This window comes from Cydia strobilella, chromosome 3, assembly GCF_947568885.1.
Source record: "Cydia strobilella chromosome 3, ilCydStro3.1, whole genome shotgun sequence".
Classification (NCBI taxonomy): domain Eukaryota; kingdom Metazoa; phylum Arthropoda; class Insecta; order Lepidoptera; family Tortricidae; genus Cydia; species Cydia strobilella.
In genome coordinates this window covers 1,248,060-1,268,183 of record NC_086043.1, presented here as the reverse complement: position 1 = coordinate 1,268,183, position 20,124 = coordinate 1,248,060, and the positions used below count along the sequence as shown (strand labels likewise).

General features: G+C 41.1%; 1 protein-coding gene across 4 annotated transcripts in view; it reads left to right on the top strand.

The window, feature by feature from the left end:
• LOC134755650 (uncharacterized) overlaps positions 1-20,124 on the top strand; it is a 276,948-nt gene that overhangs the window by 142,463 nt on the left and 114,361 nt on the right. For all 4 annotated transcript variants that reach the window (XM_063692177.1, XM_063692179.1, XM_063692176.1 and 1 more), the window contains exon 2: positions 15,969-16,116. In XM_063692177.1, coding sequence (XP_063548247.1) covers positions 16,003-16,116 — 114 coding nt within the window. In that variant the 5' untranslated portion in view covers positions 15,969-16,002. The remainder of the gene's footprint in view (positions 1-15,968; positions 16,117-20,124) is intronic.

Genomic DNA, 20,124 nt, shown 5'->3' with positions numbered 1-20,124 from the left:
CTATCAATCTGATTTTTGTTTCGAATCTTATAAAAATAAAGAATTTTTTTAATTCGCCAAAGGTACTTCGATGAATATACTGACACAATAGGTACCGGTTCCTAGCTTTTTTTCTAAGAAATCTAATATACCAAAAACGTCTTCTAATTGGTTAAATCAACCAACTAAAACGTGACTTCATAACACAAATAGTGTTATTTATAATCTTAGGTCATTACCTACTTAAATAACGTGTCGTTATTTTCAAAAAAAAAGTTTCGCGTTTAATGGCCATTGTAAGTCCAGGTAAATAGTTTTTTTTTATAAAGCATAAAGACATATTCGTCCATCCTTGATGTGTGTGTGTGATGTGACCATCCTTGTCCAAATTTTTGTCACTTTATTGCACATAAATAGGTTTACATAAAACGGACAAAACAAAACAAAAATAAAAATGTTATGTACAAAAATGTTATATAAATGCGATACTCATACTCATACTCATTTATTCATAATATTCTTAAAATATTACATGTCAAACATCAGAATATAAATTATTATCATCACATAATTGATAATGATAATTGATATGCAGCCATAGGTTCAAGTTTCTTATTTATTTAAACTTTATTGCACAAAGATATACAATTATGTACAAATGGCGGACTTAATCTTTTGTTGACATACCCAAAATAAGGGATAAATCTTATGGTATAAAACAATTTTCAAATTGAAACCTTTTCCGCCTAAAAGGTACTCCTTTACTATTAACCAGTGTGATTAAATCAAGCTGTTAACGTCTGTCAACAGGAGCGATTTTGCTTTAAAATCTCTTTCTGACCACCACTTCATAAAGACCATGGTGTCTTTCGAAAACGTTTCGATATCGACTTCGTCCCAGCTGGAGTAGCGGGCTAAGCCCCGTAGCGTTAACCCCTAGCTATAGATGTGGGTCAGTGTACCGCGTCCTGTGACGCGCTGGGTAATGACTCCGATGATATAACAGGCTATTATAGGTCGTTTACACTTATAAAGGCACAGTAAAGTCCTGTGACTCGCTGGGTAATTACTGCTATGATGTAACAGGTTATTATACGCCGTTTACACTTATAAAGGCACAGTCCGCACAGTAAAGAGGTTTTCGGGGGCCCTTGCGGATACACTTCGACCCATAGGGATCTTTTGTGCAGTTACCCCCTAGGAAAGATCCGTCCGCTACTCAAGAACTTTTCCCACCATCTCCATATGCCATATGCTGGAGCTCATGGGTAGCGTTTTGAATTCCTTTGGTTCCAGATAGCCGGTTCCAAAGTCCTTCATTCTCTGTTTTTGTCGGCATATTTTTTCAAAATATGTAATTATGTACCTATCTCGACAATGTATCTATTGTCAGCATGTTCTATTTGCATCCTTATAATACCTTAGAAAATACTGGTCGCTGATATTGTCCTATTGAATATGAAACGTCATATATTTTTAAGGTTCCGTACCCAAAGGGTAAAAACGGGACCCTATTACTAAGACTCCGCTGTCCGTCTGTCCGTCTGTCTGTCTGTCACCAGGCTGTCTCTCATGAACCGTGATAGCTAGACAGTTGAAATTTTCACAGATGATGTATTTCTAGGATGATGTGTTTGTAGGTTTAATATGTATAAAACATAAACAGACCTGTAACGATTGTTATCAATAAAATTTCATTTTCATTTTCATTTTTTTCTGTTGCCGCTACAACAACAAATACTAAAAAGAACGGAACCCTCGATGCGCGAGTCCGACTCGCACTTGGCCGGTTTTGTTATTTACGTCTTTTTAGGGGTATTTTGTTACAGGTCGTATAAAACGTATTTGCAATACTGCAGTAAATTATAACAGATCGTTAATAATTAAATTTTGCAAACCTTATTTTTCTCTAATTCTGAAACCGTGAAAGAAAACCGTGCTTAAAATTATTAAACCAAATCTAATATGTACGTTATACCTTGCAATCCCTATCCAGCTATTTACACTTACATAATTAATTCAGCTAATACTTTGCACCTACTTCGAAAATATTTCTAACGCCAAGTGATCTCTATGCAATTTAAATTGGCATTTGAAAGGTGTAAATAAATAAACAAGTATTAAGTGCACACGCAACGATCAACGACTCCGTCGGCATGCGCACGCGTTTCTAGAGAACGCATTAGCACGTAGTCGTAGTTTGTTTCGGGTGTTGATGGGGCTGCCTCGTTTCTGTAGCGCATCGGGAATGTTCGCGGCGGCGCGCGTGGACTGTTTCTACACTACCATGCGTGCACGCGCGGCATCCCTGGTGCGCCGGGTGCGCGGCAGTCCCAACAGCATTCTGCGATTGATAGCGGACAGGGTTGACTGTCCCTACTTGTCACACTGCGAGGGATTGCATTCTCCCGTTAGTGTTATTTTGTTTTAAATTTAAGTCTAGCTGTACCTATCTACTAACCCCTTAGTCTTGTAAGTGTTACTAATAAAATGTGTCTTGGTTACATGAAATAAATGTATTGAATTGAATTGAATTGTAGTTGAAATCATTTCGACACTTGTCATATATTGTACGAGATTTAAACGTGTTTATATACTACATACTTGGTCATTTGGGTATACATTCACATATACAATATACGTATATTATTACTCTCTTTAACATAAATTGTTTTTATCATTGATTCGATTTAGCACAAAAATCACCCTGCGTTTCGACCAGTCGTGCTAGCACATGATTGGCGCGAGAGTATCTCGCCGCGACATAGACTACCCGTCCCCCTTTAATTCATACAGTTACTGAAAGACGGGTAGTCTATCTCGCGGCGAGATACTGTCGCGTCAATCATGTGCTCGGCCTACTGAGCTTGTTAAGAAACAATCACTTGATTTGTTTTCCTCGCTCAGCGTGCAGTGATTCTATTGGTTCTTAGAAACACATCCCTCGCAACGCATCCTCGGACATCACTGGTAGATACACAGGCTAAGTTATAAGATATGGGGTTTCTTCTTCTTCTTCTTTTCTAGGGGCTATGTAAGGCTCCAGAGCCTATGTATCACTGCGACCATCTCTGATCTATTGTGATCGCCACCTACTACAACTCTCGATCCAAACCTGCAACTTCAAACAGCTGCAGGATCTTTTTGGTTTCGAGAGACTTTAACTCCTCCGGGCGCAATATATGTCCACCCAGGATCAAGTCACGAGTGCGCATTAGGCAGGGGCACTCTGTGAGGATGTGTAGGGGCGTCTCCTCTGCCTCCATACAGAGTCTGCACCGCCCCATGTCACGTTTCCCCATAGTGTGCATGTGCTTATTTAGGCCGCAGTGCCCGGTAAGCACCCTGACCAAGTTGCGCAGTTGGTTCCTAGGCAGCGCCAAGGCGCTCGAAGACGCCTTTTTGCTGAAGGCCTTGATAAGCGCTTTGGAATGGTTCAACCCTGGTTTCTCCCTCCAGAGTTGAATGGTTTTGTATTGACAGTAGGTCTTTAGGGTGAGCCGCGTTAGGCTTCTGGGAATCCCACAAAACGGCTCAGGACTGTAGTTCTTCCCCTTAGCCCCTGCTCGCGCGAGTTCGTCGGCCTTTTCGTTTCCAACGATACCCGCATGCCCCGGGACCCAACGTAGAACAACCTTGTTCCTGGCTCCAAGGTTGTTCAATAATTGCCTGCAGTTCTCAACCAGCCTCGATGTGGTGACATCAGAGGTTAGGGCTAAGAGTGCCGCCTGGCTATCCGAATGGATATAGATAGTATGGTTGCCGTAGTTGCTTTGCAGATTCATTGACGCACATTCAATAATGGCGTATACCTCTGCCTGGAATATAGAGCAAAAACGCCCTAGGTTTAAGCTGATGCTTTTCCTGGGCGCTTCACCATATACTCCGCAGCCTACTTCAGATCCGGATTTGGAGCCATCAGTGTACCACCTCAGGCTTCCTTCTTTCCACTTAATTTGACTGTTTGACCAGTCCTCCCTGTTGGGGAGTTCCACTGAGTAGAGTTTGAGTGGACAAAATTTGGGTGCCATAGTGTCGGACGGCATCCCAAGAACAGGAATATCGTACACTGATTCCCTAAACAGTCTCAGAGTTTGCGATAACCAATTACCTCTCCTCGCGCCCTCTATTCTAAGCATACTAGATCTCGCCTCCAATTCCAGATGCAGGTGAAGGGGCGGTAGATTTAGTATGGCCTCTAGGGCTGCCGTCGGGGAGGATGACATGGCTCCAGTGACGATGACACAGGCAGTTCTTTGCAGGCTGCCAAGCCTCGTCACTGTTGCCTTCTGCGTCGTTTTCCTGTACCATGCTACGGAGGCGTAAGACACTATCGGCCTCACTATAGCCGTGTACAGCCACAAGGCAATCTTGGGTTTTAGACCCCATCGGTTGCCTGCTAAACGACAGCATATTGCCAAGGCTGATCTAGCCTTTTGTATAGTTCCGTCCACATGCTTGTTCCAGGTCAGTTTCTGGTCCAGTGTTACCCCCAGATATTTGACCTCTGTTGAGAACGGAATAGTTTTACCATTCATGACAAGCGGCTTAAGTTTGTCTAGTTTCCGCTTGTTCGTGAATGGAACTATAATTGTCTTGTCCGCATTGATAGACAATTCATTATCTCTGCACCATGTATTCATGGTGTTGAGAGCCCTCTGCATAAGGTCTGATAAAGTACTTTGACAGTTGCCCCTCACCGTCACAACAAGGTCATCTGCGTACCCCTGAGTGTCGATTCGGAGCTCCGCCATCTTATGCAGAAGTCCATCCACCGCGAGAGTCCAGAGCAAGGGAGATAGTACACCCCCCTGCGGGCAGCCTCTCACAGTGGCCACTTCCAGTGTAGTGTTAAGCAAGTCTAGCCTAACCATTCTGCTTGAGAGCATGCTTTGCACCCAGCGGATAGTGGTGTCGTCCACCTCCTTGGCCCTGAGCCCTTCCACCAGTGTCCGAGTGGGTGTATTATCAAAAGCGCCCTCAATATCTAGGAAGGCCGACAGGGCTATGTCCTTGTCTTCCAAAGCCCTTTCCACTCTGTCAACCAGCTCCAGCAGGGCAGTCTCTGTAGATCTGCCCCTACGGTAAGCGTGTTGGGTGTCGTGTATGGGTTTGTTTAGAAGACAGCTCTCCCTGATATACTTATCAATTACCTTTTCCAAGGTTTTAAGGAGGAACGAGGAGAGGCTGATGGGTCTGAAGGACTTGGCTAAAGCGTAATCCTTCCTCCCAGCCTTCGGTATAAATAATACCTTAACCATGTTCCACTGCTCCGGTAGGTGTCCCCAGGCATAACTAGCTCTGAAGATCCTGACCAAATGCGGGATTAGGACTTCAGCTCCTCGCTGCATTAGCACAGGGCTTACTCCGTCCAGGCCGCACGTCTTGTAAGGTTTAAAGGAGTTTATAGCCCACCTCACTATCCCAGGTCTTATGACGAGGGCAGCCTGCCTCCAGTCCTCTGGGCGAGGCCTATGCAGGCCTCTGACCAGCTGGGGCTCGTGTGACTGTCCTGCCCCCGGAAAGTGAGTTTCAGCCAAGAGCTCCAAAGTCTCCATCTCACTAGCAGTGAAGGAGCCATCATGCCTCCTGAGAAGGCCTACTTGATTACTTCTAGCTTTGGAGAGTATCCTGTGAAGTCTCGCTCCTTGAGGCGTATTTTCAATTTCCTCGCAGAACCTCCTCCATGACGCTCTCTTAGCTTTCCTAATCTCTTTACTGTATTCATTTAGGGCTTTCCGATAGACCTCCCACTCCTGTGTCCTCTTAGCCCTATTGAATAACTTGCGTGTTTTGTCCCTGAGCCTCCTGAGGTTGGAGTTCCACCATGGGACCACACGTTTGGTTGATTTGAACTTGGGAGCACAGTTTTCTTCAAAGGCACTTACAATGCCATTTGAGACCACCTCCACCGCAAGTTCTAAACTCTCCCGCGTTTTGATTACCTTCGCTGCGGATTCCAGATTACTTTCTAGGCTGCTCCTGTAGCCTTCCCAGTCCGTCCTCCGGGGATCCCTGAAGGTGACCGTTTGAACGCTGAGAGAAAAAGCTATATTAAAACAGATGTGCTTATGATCTGACAACGATTCCGCATCACTTACCCTCCAGTTCTGAATGTGCCTGGCTAGATTTGAAGATGCAAAAGTCAAGTCTAAAACCTCCTTCCTGACCCTAGTGACAAAGGTGGGTGTACATCCCATGTTTAGAATTTGGAAGTTATTGCATAGAAGAAAGTCATGTAGTAACTCACCCCTATCATTGATGTCGGTGCTTCCCCAGTTGGTGTGATGGGCGTTAGCGTCACATCCCACCAGCATTTCTGCGTTGTGTCTGCGGGCGTACTCGGCCACGGCTGTGAGATCCGCAGAGGGGTCGTTCCTGTCTCCAGGGAGGTATGCCGAGCAGAGTATAATTCTCTGCCCGCTCCATCCCTTGAGATTTACATACGCTGCTACCAGGTCGTCTGTGCATAACTCTGGAACAGGTAGAAAGTCAATGTTCTTGCCAAAAACAATGCAGGCCCTAGGCTTAATTCCATTAGTATTGCATAAAACTTTACCAACCGAATTCAGTCCTAGTATGGTTGAGTTTCGCACCCAAGGTTCTTGAAGTAGTGCGAGGTCGACGTGTCCTGCAAGCCGGCTTTCAACAATGGCCGTGGCGGCTGCCGCATGATGGATGTTCGCTTGCAGGACCCTCGCGAGTGCCGTAGGTCCAAGGCCTTTTATTTGGCCCTTTTGGTGACCCGTTGTGGCCCACCCCTGCCTCTCGCAATAGGAGTCCCTTGAGGCCCTCCTGTCGCCGAGGTTATGGGTCTGGCCCTACCGGGTACCATGCCCCTCGTCATGCCCCTTGTGCCTCTGGCTGCCGGTTGCCCGCCCCCACGGCCACGAGAGCCCTGGGGTATGGTTCGGCCGCCAGGTACCTTGGTACTTGGCCCTGGAGTAGATTCGGCGAGGGACTGAGGTTGCTGTTCCGTCTGCTGTGCTGGGGGAGCGTTTGGCCCCCCTTTTAGCCGGAACAGTACTTTCTTAAAGCCAATGGCTACCTCTCCACGATTGGCCTTAAGAGTTTCGGAGGAAGGCTCATCCAGCCATCCAAGGAGGCATGCTCAGCCTTTTCCCCGAGAACTTTCCAGAGTTCTGTGTTCAGGCCAAAGTTCTGGACCCTGATCAGCGCCAAGGCTTCCTCCACTGAGGCCGCCTCAGACTCCGGAATAAAGGTGATAGCCGTAGCTGGTTTGGGTAATTCACCCTCCGGGATGACGGAGAGTTTGGCCTCCGGCCACGGCTTTAAGTTCGGGACCTCATTCACAAGCCAGTCCCTGCTAACCTGGTTAACACAGGTCACAAGTATCCAGCCTGTCTTGTGAATGAAGCCCAGAAACTGTGGTGCACCGCCCTTCGCATTTGCCCATTGCTGGACCATGGCGAGATTTAGATGACGGTGGACCAACTTCATCTGGTCCTCACTCATAGGGTCCGAATTACGGATCCCTACTCGTGAGGACCCCGCTACCTCCCGGAAGCTCGGATGCCGAGACTCCCCTGAGGTTTCAACGCGGAGTTTCGGGGCCTTTTTCACTGATCCCTGCGGAGATTCGTCCTCAGATCGGACCCTTTTTACAGGGCCTTTTTCCGTGGCCGGCTTCTCCACAGTGATCTCCGCCCAGGGCTTACGGGCCATAGACAGGGCTTGCTCTTTGGCTACCCCGTCACCCAACAGCCTGCGGAATCTCTTGCGAGCACATTGTATTTGTGAGACCATAGATTTCGCTATCTAGTCATCGGCAAACAAAGATATCTTGTAGATGGTAGTTACTGATATTCTCCTACAGTACGGTTAGCATCAATAGTAAAGAATAGAGCAATCAGCCACTGCCCCATAATTTTCCTAATTCCTACTAATATGTATTATAAACGCGAAAGTAATCATTTCTGTCTCTGTTACCTCTTTACGCTTAACCCGCAATATTTTTTTTAATGGCCCGCCTGATATTAAGCAGTCTCCGTAACTTATGTACGCCTGCAACTCCAGAGGAGCTACGCGTTGCCGAGCCTAACACTCCGCATCCTCGTTGAGCTCTGGCAACCTTACTCACGGGCAGGAACACAACACTATGAGTAGGATCTAGTGTTATTTGGCTGCGGTTTTCTGTAAGGTGGAGGTACTTCCCCAGTTGGGCTCTGCTCTAGATCTGGAATGACATCCGCTGTCCTGTGCCCTACCACACAAAGCGAAATGACATTCACAGTGCCCATACCTCTCTTTTGGACGTAGTTTAAGGACATACCCGGTTCCCAGACAATCAATTAACTAATGATGATTTATATTGACCGGGATATAGACCAAGGAAAAGGAAAAGAAGGGATAGGAAGGGAAAGGTAATCACGGTTTATATCCCGGTCAATATAAGTCTAGTGAAACTAACCGTGAATCATTCAAAACTCTAACTTATGATGGTTTTTTTTTACGGAAATCGTCACTTAAGGTGGTGAAAAGGGGGTAATCAGGGGGTAAGGGGGTAAGGGGGGGGGGTGTACACAGTACTGCAATAAATCATTCTTATTCTTATTCTTATTCTTAATCTACTACAAAAGTGGGATGTGATAGTACTAATTGCACGAGCAAGAGAATTTTAGATGGTTTGGATGCGTAGTCTCATAGTATTACCGATGCTAGCTGTACCTACTGGAGCGAAGTAAATCAAGTGTGAAAGTACTAACTGACCTACTGTTTGTAAGGAACTGGTTTACTTTGGACTATTATCGTTTATTTCTTACGTCATTATGATCGTGTTTCATTATAATAGAGCTTTTTGTTCTTGTTGGATTAATGGTTGATAATTATAAAATTGTTACATGTTTCTGTAGAGCCCGCGATTTCGTCTGCGTTGACTTAGTAACAGCAGCTAAAGTAAATATAGCGCCTGGATAAAGTCTCATGGCAATCATTGTACATATGCACGCAAATTATCAGGCAATTCATTAATTAGACTTATATTGACCGGGATATAGACCGTGATTACCTTTTGTATTATTTGTGAGCTCCCGATATTTCGACGCAGTGAACAACAACAAGTGTGAATGCGACCGTTGGTAACGTTGAAAGTGAATGCAGCCGACGCGCAAGAATGAGGGTAGACAGAGCGCTGTCTACACAACTTTGACACCCACCCGCTATCTTCAGTCACCCGTGAACATGATGCATGTAACTGCGTCGAAATATCGGGAGCTCACAAATAATACAAAAGGTAATCACGGTCTATATCCCGGTCAATATAAGTCTAGTGAAACTAACCGTGAATCATTCAAAACTCTAATTCATTAATTATCTCTATTCGACCCCGCTTTTCACTCTCTAGGGTCTTTCCGACATAAAAACTATCCTATGTCCTTCCCCGGGACTCAAACTATCTCTACGTCAAATTTCAACTAAATCGGTTCAGCGGTTTAAGCGTGAAGAGGTAACACACAGATAGACAGACTTATGTATTTATAATATTAGTATGGATAGTTATACCTAATCTTAAAGACTATTTTTAAGCATACATCATGATTCAAAATATTTATCAGTACGGTTTTTACTCACTATTATTTTTAGTCGCTATTGGCGACATGTTTCGGATTCTTTGCCGCCGCAACCGCCGCGGACACTCGTGCCTGAGGATGGATTCCCAAAGAATCCGAAACATGTCGCCAAAAGCGACTAAAAATAATAGTGAGTAAAAACCGTACTGATAAATATTTTGAAATATGTCTCACGATAGTTTAAGTGCGATTACATCATGATTATCAGTTTTTAAATTCGTCTTTTTTTAAATTATCGTTTAAATTATTTCATGTTTCTTCGTTTGCACCTTTAGTTACTTTAGAAATTGTTTTGAAACCGTATCCCAATCCTACAAAAATATTCAGCAACTCATAGCAATAATGTACCTAAAAAAATAATGAGTATTTGAGTTCACAAGAAAACCTACTAAACCACGAATTTCAATACAATTCTTAATATATTCCGGTTATAAAACCATCAGTTCATTATCAAATTGCCGTATGAATTTCTAACAATAGCGTAGTATCAAACTCATGAACTCTTTCATACTACCATTAGTTCCACATCAAATCAACACTTACTACTTCACTTACTAAAGCATCTAATATCCCTCTTCGCACTCATTTCAAATTGTACTTTAATTTTTACATTTAAGGTTGAAATTAGAATAAGCATCCTGGTGCTTTAAGACTTTTGAACGCCACGTTTAAAATGATCTTATATATCTTTCAACTGCTATTCTAAATACTACCTTCACGATTTAACTTTAAGGTTGAATTTAGTATAGAGTTCCTGGTGTTATAAGTCTTTTTGACGAGCACATGTGTCTTCTTTGCGAAGCTTCCTTCCGAAAAGAACAATGTGCGGCATTGGGCTCGGCATTGGCATCACCTTCGGCAGTTCCTCTCATTCAATTCGGTTAACATATACGGGAGTTTAATAAAAATGTTTACGTGTGAATTTAATCTTTGGATAATGTTGGTACGGTAGCACGTACGAATTAAGTGAACATAATTATTTTATAAACATTGTTATATCTGCCCCTGTCAGCAGAAAAACTGAATAATTTAGTAAAATGTCGCTTTCTTCTGTGATCTTTTTATGACGCTCAAATATGCTTCATACAATTCAAACGTACACGCACTGATATCAGACTGAATAGAACTGATGTCATTGAAATATCGTGCATTACGCTCGTACTTGTCCGTACATGTATTGGCGCGGGCGAGACGCACGATAATTAAAAATTATGATTCAAACATAATTCTGATGTCGAATTGGCCTGCATATTTCATGATTTTATTAATATTGCTTAAAATTTAATTAACAACGCTATAATAATTCAAAATAATATTTGTCGAATTTAAACTGTTGTGAGACATACTAACATTAAATCATTAACAAATGAGTCTAAACCGTAAAATGATTTAATGATAATATTTGTCGTTAGATATAGAATAAATGAAATAAAAATACGTCGTGTCCTTTTTATCACATATTATAACGAGGACACATACATTTTCTAAACAAACATGCAGCTCCTCTAGAAGCTATTTATTAACACCAAAGCGATGCAAATACTTTAATTACAAGAAAATTAAACCAATTATAGCACTATTAATTAAACTGAAATCTATACCTACGCCCATAAGGTTAATTTTACCTTGCTGTATAAAACGCAGTAGCAATGCCAGTGCATAGCCATTAGCAATACCTTGTCAATCAATTTGAGGCCATGTCATTAATAATGGGAAAGTCGGGAGGTTGCTTTACCTCAATAATTTTCTTGAAGAAAGTGAGCTAATCGCGATTCAGGTGCGGTTTGAGGTGTGAAGCCTCGTTTTGGTTTTTGACTTATTCGATCGATGTTTAAACCTAGCAAACATAAATAAACATTGTTCAGGCAGGTTTTTTTATTTAAATCATCTAAATAATTTTATTAAAAAATTGCGTGGATATCGTGAATTAAAGAAGTCAATGTAGTCACGATTCGAAAATACTGATCTACCTTTTAGATATTTTTGCTCATCTTAGCGCTGTGTAACTCATTGAAATAAATATTAAACGAAAGATAATTATTTTACTGAAGATATATATATATAAAGACTTATAAGTAAATCAATCGCTGATAAGTAATGCCTTTTTTTTCAAGCAAGATAATAATTTTCAAAGTCAACACCGTTTTTCATTCTGTGTTCATCCTTTATAATAACTAAGTATATTGACCGACTAATAATTTATAGATAATTACTACCAAGTCATCATCAATCATCATCTGAGTAAAGGCTGATCTCATAATTATCGATTCCCACAATATTATATCATATAAATATATATCATATAAGGACTAAAACGTCTTCTTAGGTAATCGTATAAAGGCAAAATTATCTGCAGTAATCGATAGTGGGTGGCGGGACTACCTACACCTACCCGTCTGTGCCAAAAATATGTATACAAGTTTCGCCTTATTGCAATGGAGTAAAGTTCAGGACGGTTGATATAACTTTATTTCATGTAACTGAGGTATTTCCTTAACTGACTCATCCAAGTAACTAAATTCTTGGATCAAAGTACTTTCTGGTTAGTAACTTGGTTTTGTAAAAAAACTGGAACTGGTTTAAATGTCCTTACGATGTTTAACTAAAGTTTAAAGTCTTTTGTGAATATTTTAACAAAATGAGAAATGTGAGGATCCGCGAAGAAAATAAATCGTGACAAAATGTGACAGAACGAAGAAAAATTAAGTACTTATTCGGTAATTTTATTAACACCGAAGGTTGCAAAGTAACAATTATGCTGTTTTTATCTACATTTACGAAAATATTTCAAACGAAACCCAAATCTTAAAATATAGTTGCTGACTTCTTCCATTTTAATATAGGGTAAGACATAATGACCCGACGTTTTATTTTTAAATTTTGTTTGTTATTAAATTATATCAAAGAATTATATCGTGTTAACTTAGCTAATATATGTACAACTCACATGGACAGTCATACTTCCAAGCATCCAAGGCAATAATATGTCGCAACATCCGTATGCCGTTAAGATCAACATAATAAACCGACCACAAAACATACAGATATAGGATGATTCCCACGTATCAATCACTCGCATCTTTCTTGAAAAAAGACACAGTATTTAATAATAATATTGATGCGACGATCATTGTCTCGATAGCCGTGACAGCGAGCAGTCTCATCTAAGCGAAGAGTCTCGACTAACATCTCATCATCATCATCATCAGCCTCTATCGCCCACTGCTGAGCATAAGCCTCTCTTCGAGTACTCCACTTATCCCGGTCCTGAGCCAATCTCATCCAGAAGTGACCCGCGGTCTTCCGAATGTCGTCCACTCAACGAGCCAACGGACAACTTTCGTCTGAAAGCGGCCACCATTCCGTTAACATTTTGGCCCACCTGCCATCACTCTGCCTAACATCTGCCACCTAGACTAACACCTAGAGAGTCTCAACACTCGCTAGGTGCTGGATCAAGGGTCAGATGCAGGAGACACAGCGCGGATAGTCCGGTAGTTCCTGTCTCCGCACCCCTAAATACTAATCACCCGCAGCTTGGGCGGTGCCCTAGCTAGCAGCACCCTAGGTTTGGTTTTTTATGATACCTAATGTTTAAAAGCATTTTGTCTTTTTTACGAAATTTACGTAGAGAAGAGAAGAGCGCTGGTGGCCTGGTAAGAGCGTTCGACTTTCAATCCGGAGGTTCAAACCCTGGCTCGTACCAATGAGTTTTTCGGAACTTATGTACGAAATATATCATTTGGTATTTACCAGTCGCTTTTCGGTGAAGGAAAACATCGTGAGGAAACCGGACTAATCCCAACAAGGCCTAGTTTACCCTCTAGGTTGGAAGGTCAGATGGCAGTCGCTTGAGTCGCTTTCGTAAAAGCTAGTGCCTACGCCAATTCTCGGGATTAGTTGCCAAGCGGACCCCAGGCTCCAATAAGCAATTTTGCAGCTCGATGTACCTTAGTTACTTTCTTGATTATTCTTTTTTTTTATACTACGTCGGTGGCAAACAAGCATACGGCCCGCCTGATGTTAAGCAGTCTCCGTAGCCTATGTACGCCTGCAACTCCAGAGGAGTTACATGCGCGTTGCCGACCCTAACACTCCTCTCCCTCGAGCTCTGGCAACCTTACTCACCGGCAGGAACACAACACTATTAGTAGGGTCCAGTGTTATTTGGCTGCGGTTTTCTGTATGGTGGAGGTACCTCCCCAGTTGGGCTTTGCTCTAGATCTGGAATGACATCCGCTGTCCTGTGCCCTACCACACAAAGCAAGTTGTCATTCACAGTGCCCATACCTCTCTTTTGGACGTAGTTTAAGGACATACCCGGGTCCTGGACGTAGTTTAAGGACATACCCGGGTCCATTCTTCAACCCTCCTTAACAAAATTCTGTCACAAAACGTAGGTACCAATACCGGACGATTCTCACGTAGGTATCACTCCTTCTTTTTATCTCTAGAAACAAAGGACAACTTATTGGTAGAAAATGCCCAAGACTTATGCTCATTTGAAGTCGGAAAAGCTATTCATTTTGACGATAGGCGTCAATTACCACTGAATAGCCTCTGATGAAGCTATAATAATAACCAAAGGTGATAACAACCAGGCTTTCACCCTACCATTGTCTGTTTAATATAACTATTCGTAATCGGCTATAGAAAGTAACGATTGTATCATGTATTGACGAGATAATCTAAACATTTATCAACATCTCGTTGTCTTATTGTTATTAGAGATTACTGTTACAGTTTCTATGATGACGCATGGTTTCTAATGTTTCTATTCATTCGACTCGGATTCCATAACGTCGGATATAAACATCCGAACAAAACGACATTTTAATCTTATGGTAATAAAATAATGGCACATTCTCGTTTCCGCTTATTCAGAATAGAAGGCAAATGATGTATAAACATTTTGATTTGTATTTTTTAAATTTGGTGTGTATGAGTATGAGGGCTTATCAAATATTTGCAAACAAAAGTGGCTTATTTTTAGACATGAAATAGAGGATATTCACATTTAGTAGAAAATTTGGAGTAATCCATTCAGTCATTTTCAATTCAGAGCAGTTCAAAGTCAACTCTGGGTTGTGAAATTTTTGAACGTTTTCTAATAATTTGTTAGACCAAGTAGTAAAAATCATACAGTATGTGATATATTTGTGATCTACTCACAAAGCCCTTTCACATGATGTTTAAAAGAAAAAAAGTAAAAAACTGTACTGCCGACTTTATGACGTCCCAGCAACTACCCCCACCACTTCTGCGCTTATCATCTTACCTATATATATATTTGTGTTCAGGACATCATACTGAATGCACTGATACCAAATATACTTATATCTGAGACGACATGAGCGAAAGTCGATTTCTAGAAGACTTTTCGAGAAAAGGCCATGCCACTATACGACCTATGTAACTCGATGCGAAATTTTAGTAGGCTGTTAAGTCTAATCATTGGCTTATTTCTTTGTAAACGTATCGCATTTCTAACTACCATTTTCTTTACCACTTCCGAGCGTTGTGGTTAGATTTATGGCTTGTTGGGATAACCAGATGAAAGTTTCTACTAGTTGATAACTTCCTATGGTACTGGGTTGCTTATTTACTCAGTATTGATTTGTGGTCTGTATATTATATTTGAATGTTCAAAAGATGTTTTGCTGTCTTCATACTCACAATAGGAAAATGCATGCTATTAAATATATATCTGATGCTTCCGATTTAGTTGATTAACTTGCTTCGATTTCATTAAGAGCTCAATAAACAATTTTAAAGTGTTTTAAATGTTTACAGAAAGTGTATTATGTCCCATTATCATTCTTCGGATCCTTGTACCTTTTCTAACACTTATAAGAAAAAAACGTACTAATTGGATTCCAACATTGATTTTTCATAAATTTTCTAACACTTATAAGGAAAAAACGTACTAATTGGATTCCAACATTGATTTTTCATAAATTTTCTAACACTTATAAGAAAAAAACGTACTAATTGGATTCCAACATTGATTTTTCATAAATTTTCTAACACTTATAAGGAAAAAACGTACTAATTGGATTCCAACATTGATTTTTCATAAATTTTCTAACACTTATAAGAAAAAAACGTACTAATTGGATTCCAACATTGATTTTTCATAAATTTTCTTTGTACGTAAACGGGACAATATTAGAAATAAAGATAATACGAAATTTTGAGGTATTTTCTGAATGGTTGCTGTTGCTGAATTTTGCTAGGTTGTTGAATCTTATTCGACAACCTAGCAATTTCTTTCTAAAACAAACGCTCGATTTTGCAAAGAAAATATTTAGTAAACAACCGTTTAGCTAATTTCTACCCTACTTATTTTTCTTCAGGATTATTTATTTCTGTCCTAACATGGAATTTTCTTTGTTACAGCCTTGGTCCTTTCGAGGCGGTGACGGGGGGCGAGATGGTATCCCGGCGGCGTATCCTGTCGCGTTCGCGCGACGACCTCACACAGGCCATCTCCAACCAGATGGAAGAGGAAGAAGACGTTTGGTACCAGAAGGAAAAACTTTATAAGGTACGGTACCATATTTTAAGTATAGAGCGGAAGGGGTCGGGTGGCCTGTCGCGTTCGCCATCTCCAATCAGATGGAGAAATATGAAAAGATGTGGTACAAGAGTGAAAAACTTTATAAGGCAAGGTACCATAACTATAAGAAGATAGATTGAGTGGTGTAGAATATCGTTAGCGTTCTGAATCACAAAATTCTTTATTTGTACGACCTGCTTCCATTGCTTAATGAGATAATTTTATTCTACAGTAAATGAATGTTATGGCTATAAAACGATAAAACGAAGTATTCCAATATTTTTATTGCCTGCAATCAGAAGTTAACAATTAAAAGACTTACGATTAATAGTTTCTTACAAAATGGGACTATAAAATCATAAAGGTCAAGAACATCAACATACAATATAATAAGAATTTGTCTAACAATAAAAAAAATTGTGTATCATGACAAAACGGAACCATAAATTAACCATAAAAAAGGTCACACATTATGAAAATAAATAAACGGAGAATACAGTGCACTCATATTTAAAGTCTAAACTCCGATTTTAAAGCTACCTATTCCTTTAAGTAATTTAAAATTTAAGTACGAGTATTTTGGTTTTGAACCAAGGTGTCACGGGTACCTAAATACTTATTTGTTGATGGATGGCTACATCTTCGATTCACAACCACGCAAAATCTAAAATATGTTTACAAACCTAAAAGGAAAGTATCAAAATTCGAATTGCATCACTACACTTTTTAAACAAAGTCCCCCGCCGCTTCTGTCTGTTTGTATGTATGTATGTTCGCGATAAACTTGAAAACTATTAAACGGATTTTCATGCGGATTTCACGGTTTTGTGTAACCCATACGAAGCCGGGGCGGGTCGCTTCTTCTTCTTCCTCGCGTTATCCCGGCATTTTACCACGGCTCCTGGGAGCCTGGGGTCCGCTTGACAACTAATCCTAAGAATCGACGTAGGCACTAGTTTTTACGAAAGCGACTGCCATCTGACCTTTCAACCCAGAGGGGGAACTAGGCCTTGTTAGGATCAGTCCGGTTTCCTCACGATGTTTTCCATCACCGAAAAGCGACTGGTAAATATCAAATGATATTTCGTACATAAGTTCCGAAAAACTCATTGGTACGAGCCGGGGTTTGAACCCGCGACCTCCGGATTGAAAGTGGCACGCTCTTACCGCTAGGCCACCAGCGCGCCGGGGCGGGTCGCTTAGTAACTTAAATAAGTTACTAGAAAAATGTTACACTAGACTTATATTGACCGGGATATAGACCGTGATTACCTTTTGTATTATTTAGAAAAATGTTACTGCTTACATTAAAAACCGGCCAAGTGCGAGTCGGACTCACACACGAAGGGTTCCGTACCATTAACTATAAAAACGGTCACCCATCCAAGTACTGACCCCGCCCGACGTTGCTTAACTTCGGTCAAAAATCACGTTTGTTGTATGGGAGCCCCACTTAAATCTCTATTTCATTCTGTTTTTATTTTAGTATTTGTTGTTATAGCGGCAACCGAAATACATCATCTGTGAAAAGTTTCAGCTGTCTAGCTATCACAGATCACGAGATACAGCCTGGTGACAGACAGACAGACGGACAGACGGACAGACCGGACAGACGGACGGACAGACGGACAGCGGAGTCTTAGTAATAGGGTCCCGTTTTTACCCTTTGGGTACGGAACCCTAAAAAAGCAGGAAAGCTATATCGCTAATTGTCCAACACGACACACGATATTTAAGATATCAAAGATTGTGTTAATTTTGTCCATGGAAACCGTATTAACCTCTGAATGAATTCGAATGAACGAAATCGACCTATCTTCGGCACTTTGTACAGTCGCCATCAGATATATCGGAGCGGCCGAGGTGTTCACAATATCTGAACACGCACTCTAACGCCCTGACAATAGAGGCGTGTTCAGATATTTGTGAGCGCCTTGACCGCTCAGATATATCTGATGGCGACTGTACAAACAGCAACACTCGTAACCGTCCATCAATGGACCTTATGGCTTTTATAATAAGGTTTACGAACAGTCAGTTAACAGTGTGGGCGATGGTAACAAAGCCAGGTAACACCAAGCTACTAAATATACTAATCATATCGACTTTCTACGCATCAATCAACTTATCGAAGCGATGTTCACGGTTCGCTACTCTTCTAATAACACCACTTGGAAGAAAAACAGCTTAACTACCTACAGACGTCATACTGCATAGTGCGTTTTAATATAATTAGTATGCCGGTAAACATGGCGCTTGTCAAAGATCACCTTAAAGCACATACTCATACGGCCCGATTCGAACAATGCTTATAAAAAGTCACTGCGATATGATAACGTGAAAAAAGTTGAATTTGTGATATTTTCAAGCAAAAGGTACCACTTTGTCGCTTACCATAAGGACGAAATTTGCTTGTATCTTTATACGAATAACCTGTCAGAGCGTCCTAATGGCAAGCGGCAATGTGGTACCTTTTGCTTGAAAACGACACATTTTTTGGTTGAAGAAATGTCACTTCTTACACACAGATCGGTATCGTATCGCAGTGACTTCTTATAAGCATTGTTCGAATCGGGCCTTTCACATACACCGTTGAAGTAACGTAAAATGTACGTAACGTAGCATGCAAATGAATGGTGGGATTTCACGGCATAGTGTTTTTACGCCTGCGTGCGATAAAGCGTCATATGTGTTGTTTTCAAGCAAAAGGTACCACATCGTCGCTTGCCATAAGGACGCTCTGACAGGTTGTTCATGTATAAAGATACAAGCAATTATCATCCTTATGGTAAGGTTTTCTGAGGGGCTACAGTATGGGGTTCTTCAAAAAAGGAGTGTACAGGTTTTTAAAGGGTCGGCAACGCGCGTGTAATATCTCTGGTTTTGCAGGCGTCCATAGGCTACGGTAACTGCTTACCATCAGGCGGGCCGTATGCTTGATTGCCACCGACGTGATATAAAAAAAAGCGAGAATGTGGTACCTTTTGATTGAAAATGTCGCATATGACGGAGTCTTTTGTTAGTAGTCTCATAGAGTAACTTATACTAGAGCGGTACTGTCATAGTAAATTTTGTAACCCCAGTAAATTCACTGCCATCTGTCGACACACTTTAAAACTAAAATTTAAGATTTGTAAAAATACGATAAAATGTATTTCAATATAGATAAATGATTTTTTTTATTTGCATTAATTATTTTGATGATTTTGACCCATCTTCTTTCACTGATGTGCGTTAAAATTGTTAAATAACAAACGAAACCGTCAACGCCATCTATACGACTGTAGGCCAAAACTAGTAGCGCCCTCTGAACGAGAATCAAATTTTCTTGATTTTCGAGGCACGTTTTTTCCTTAGACTGTATCCATCTATTACGGAGTTATATCTATCTTTAGTAGTCTGGTGCTCGTATTATGTCAATATATTGGAGAAATCTTGCGGTGGCGTTACCCTGTTGTGGAATAATCGGTGGACCGGAGAGATAGCAGATTGGTGACGATGTCGAAAGGGTTGGAAACTGGAGCATGAACGTATGATCGTTAGACTTACTGTGTAGTCAGTGTTCTTCATAGTGGATTAAATTACTTACTTACGCTACTCCTTATGGCATTATGGATAGAAGAAGACACGTTTGTCTTAATCATGTTATATACTCATAAATGAACATAAATGAACTAATTTTAAAAGTGGAAAAATTACTGCCTTGGGTGAGACTTGAACTCACGGCCTCTGGATCCACCCAAGTCTCACCCAAGGCAGTAATTTTTCCACTTTTAAATTTATTCTAAGCTTAATAGCATCGATCGCAGACGTTTCTGCTTGTTAAAAATTAATTTATAAATGAACTAATTGAGGCTTGTAAAGCTTCATGGACATTAGCAAATAACATTTTTTACACAGGCATCGTGTCTCAGAATTTACCTTTTTGTCCTTTTTAGGGTTCCGTACCCAAAGGGTAAAAACGAGATCCTATTACTAAGACTCCTCTGTCCGTCT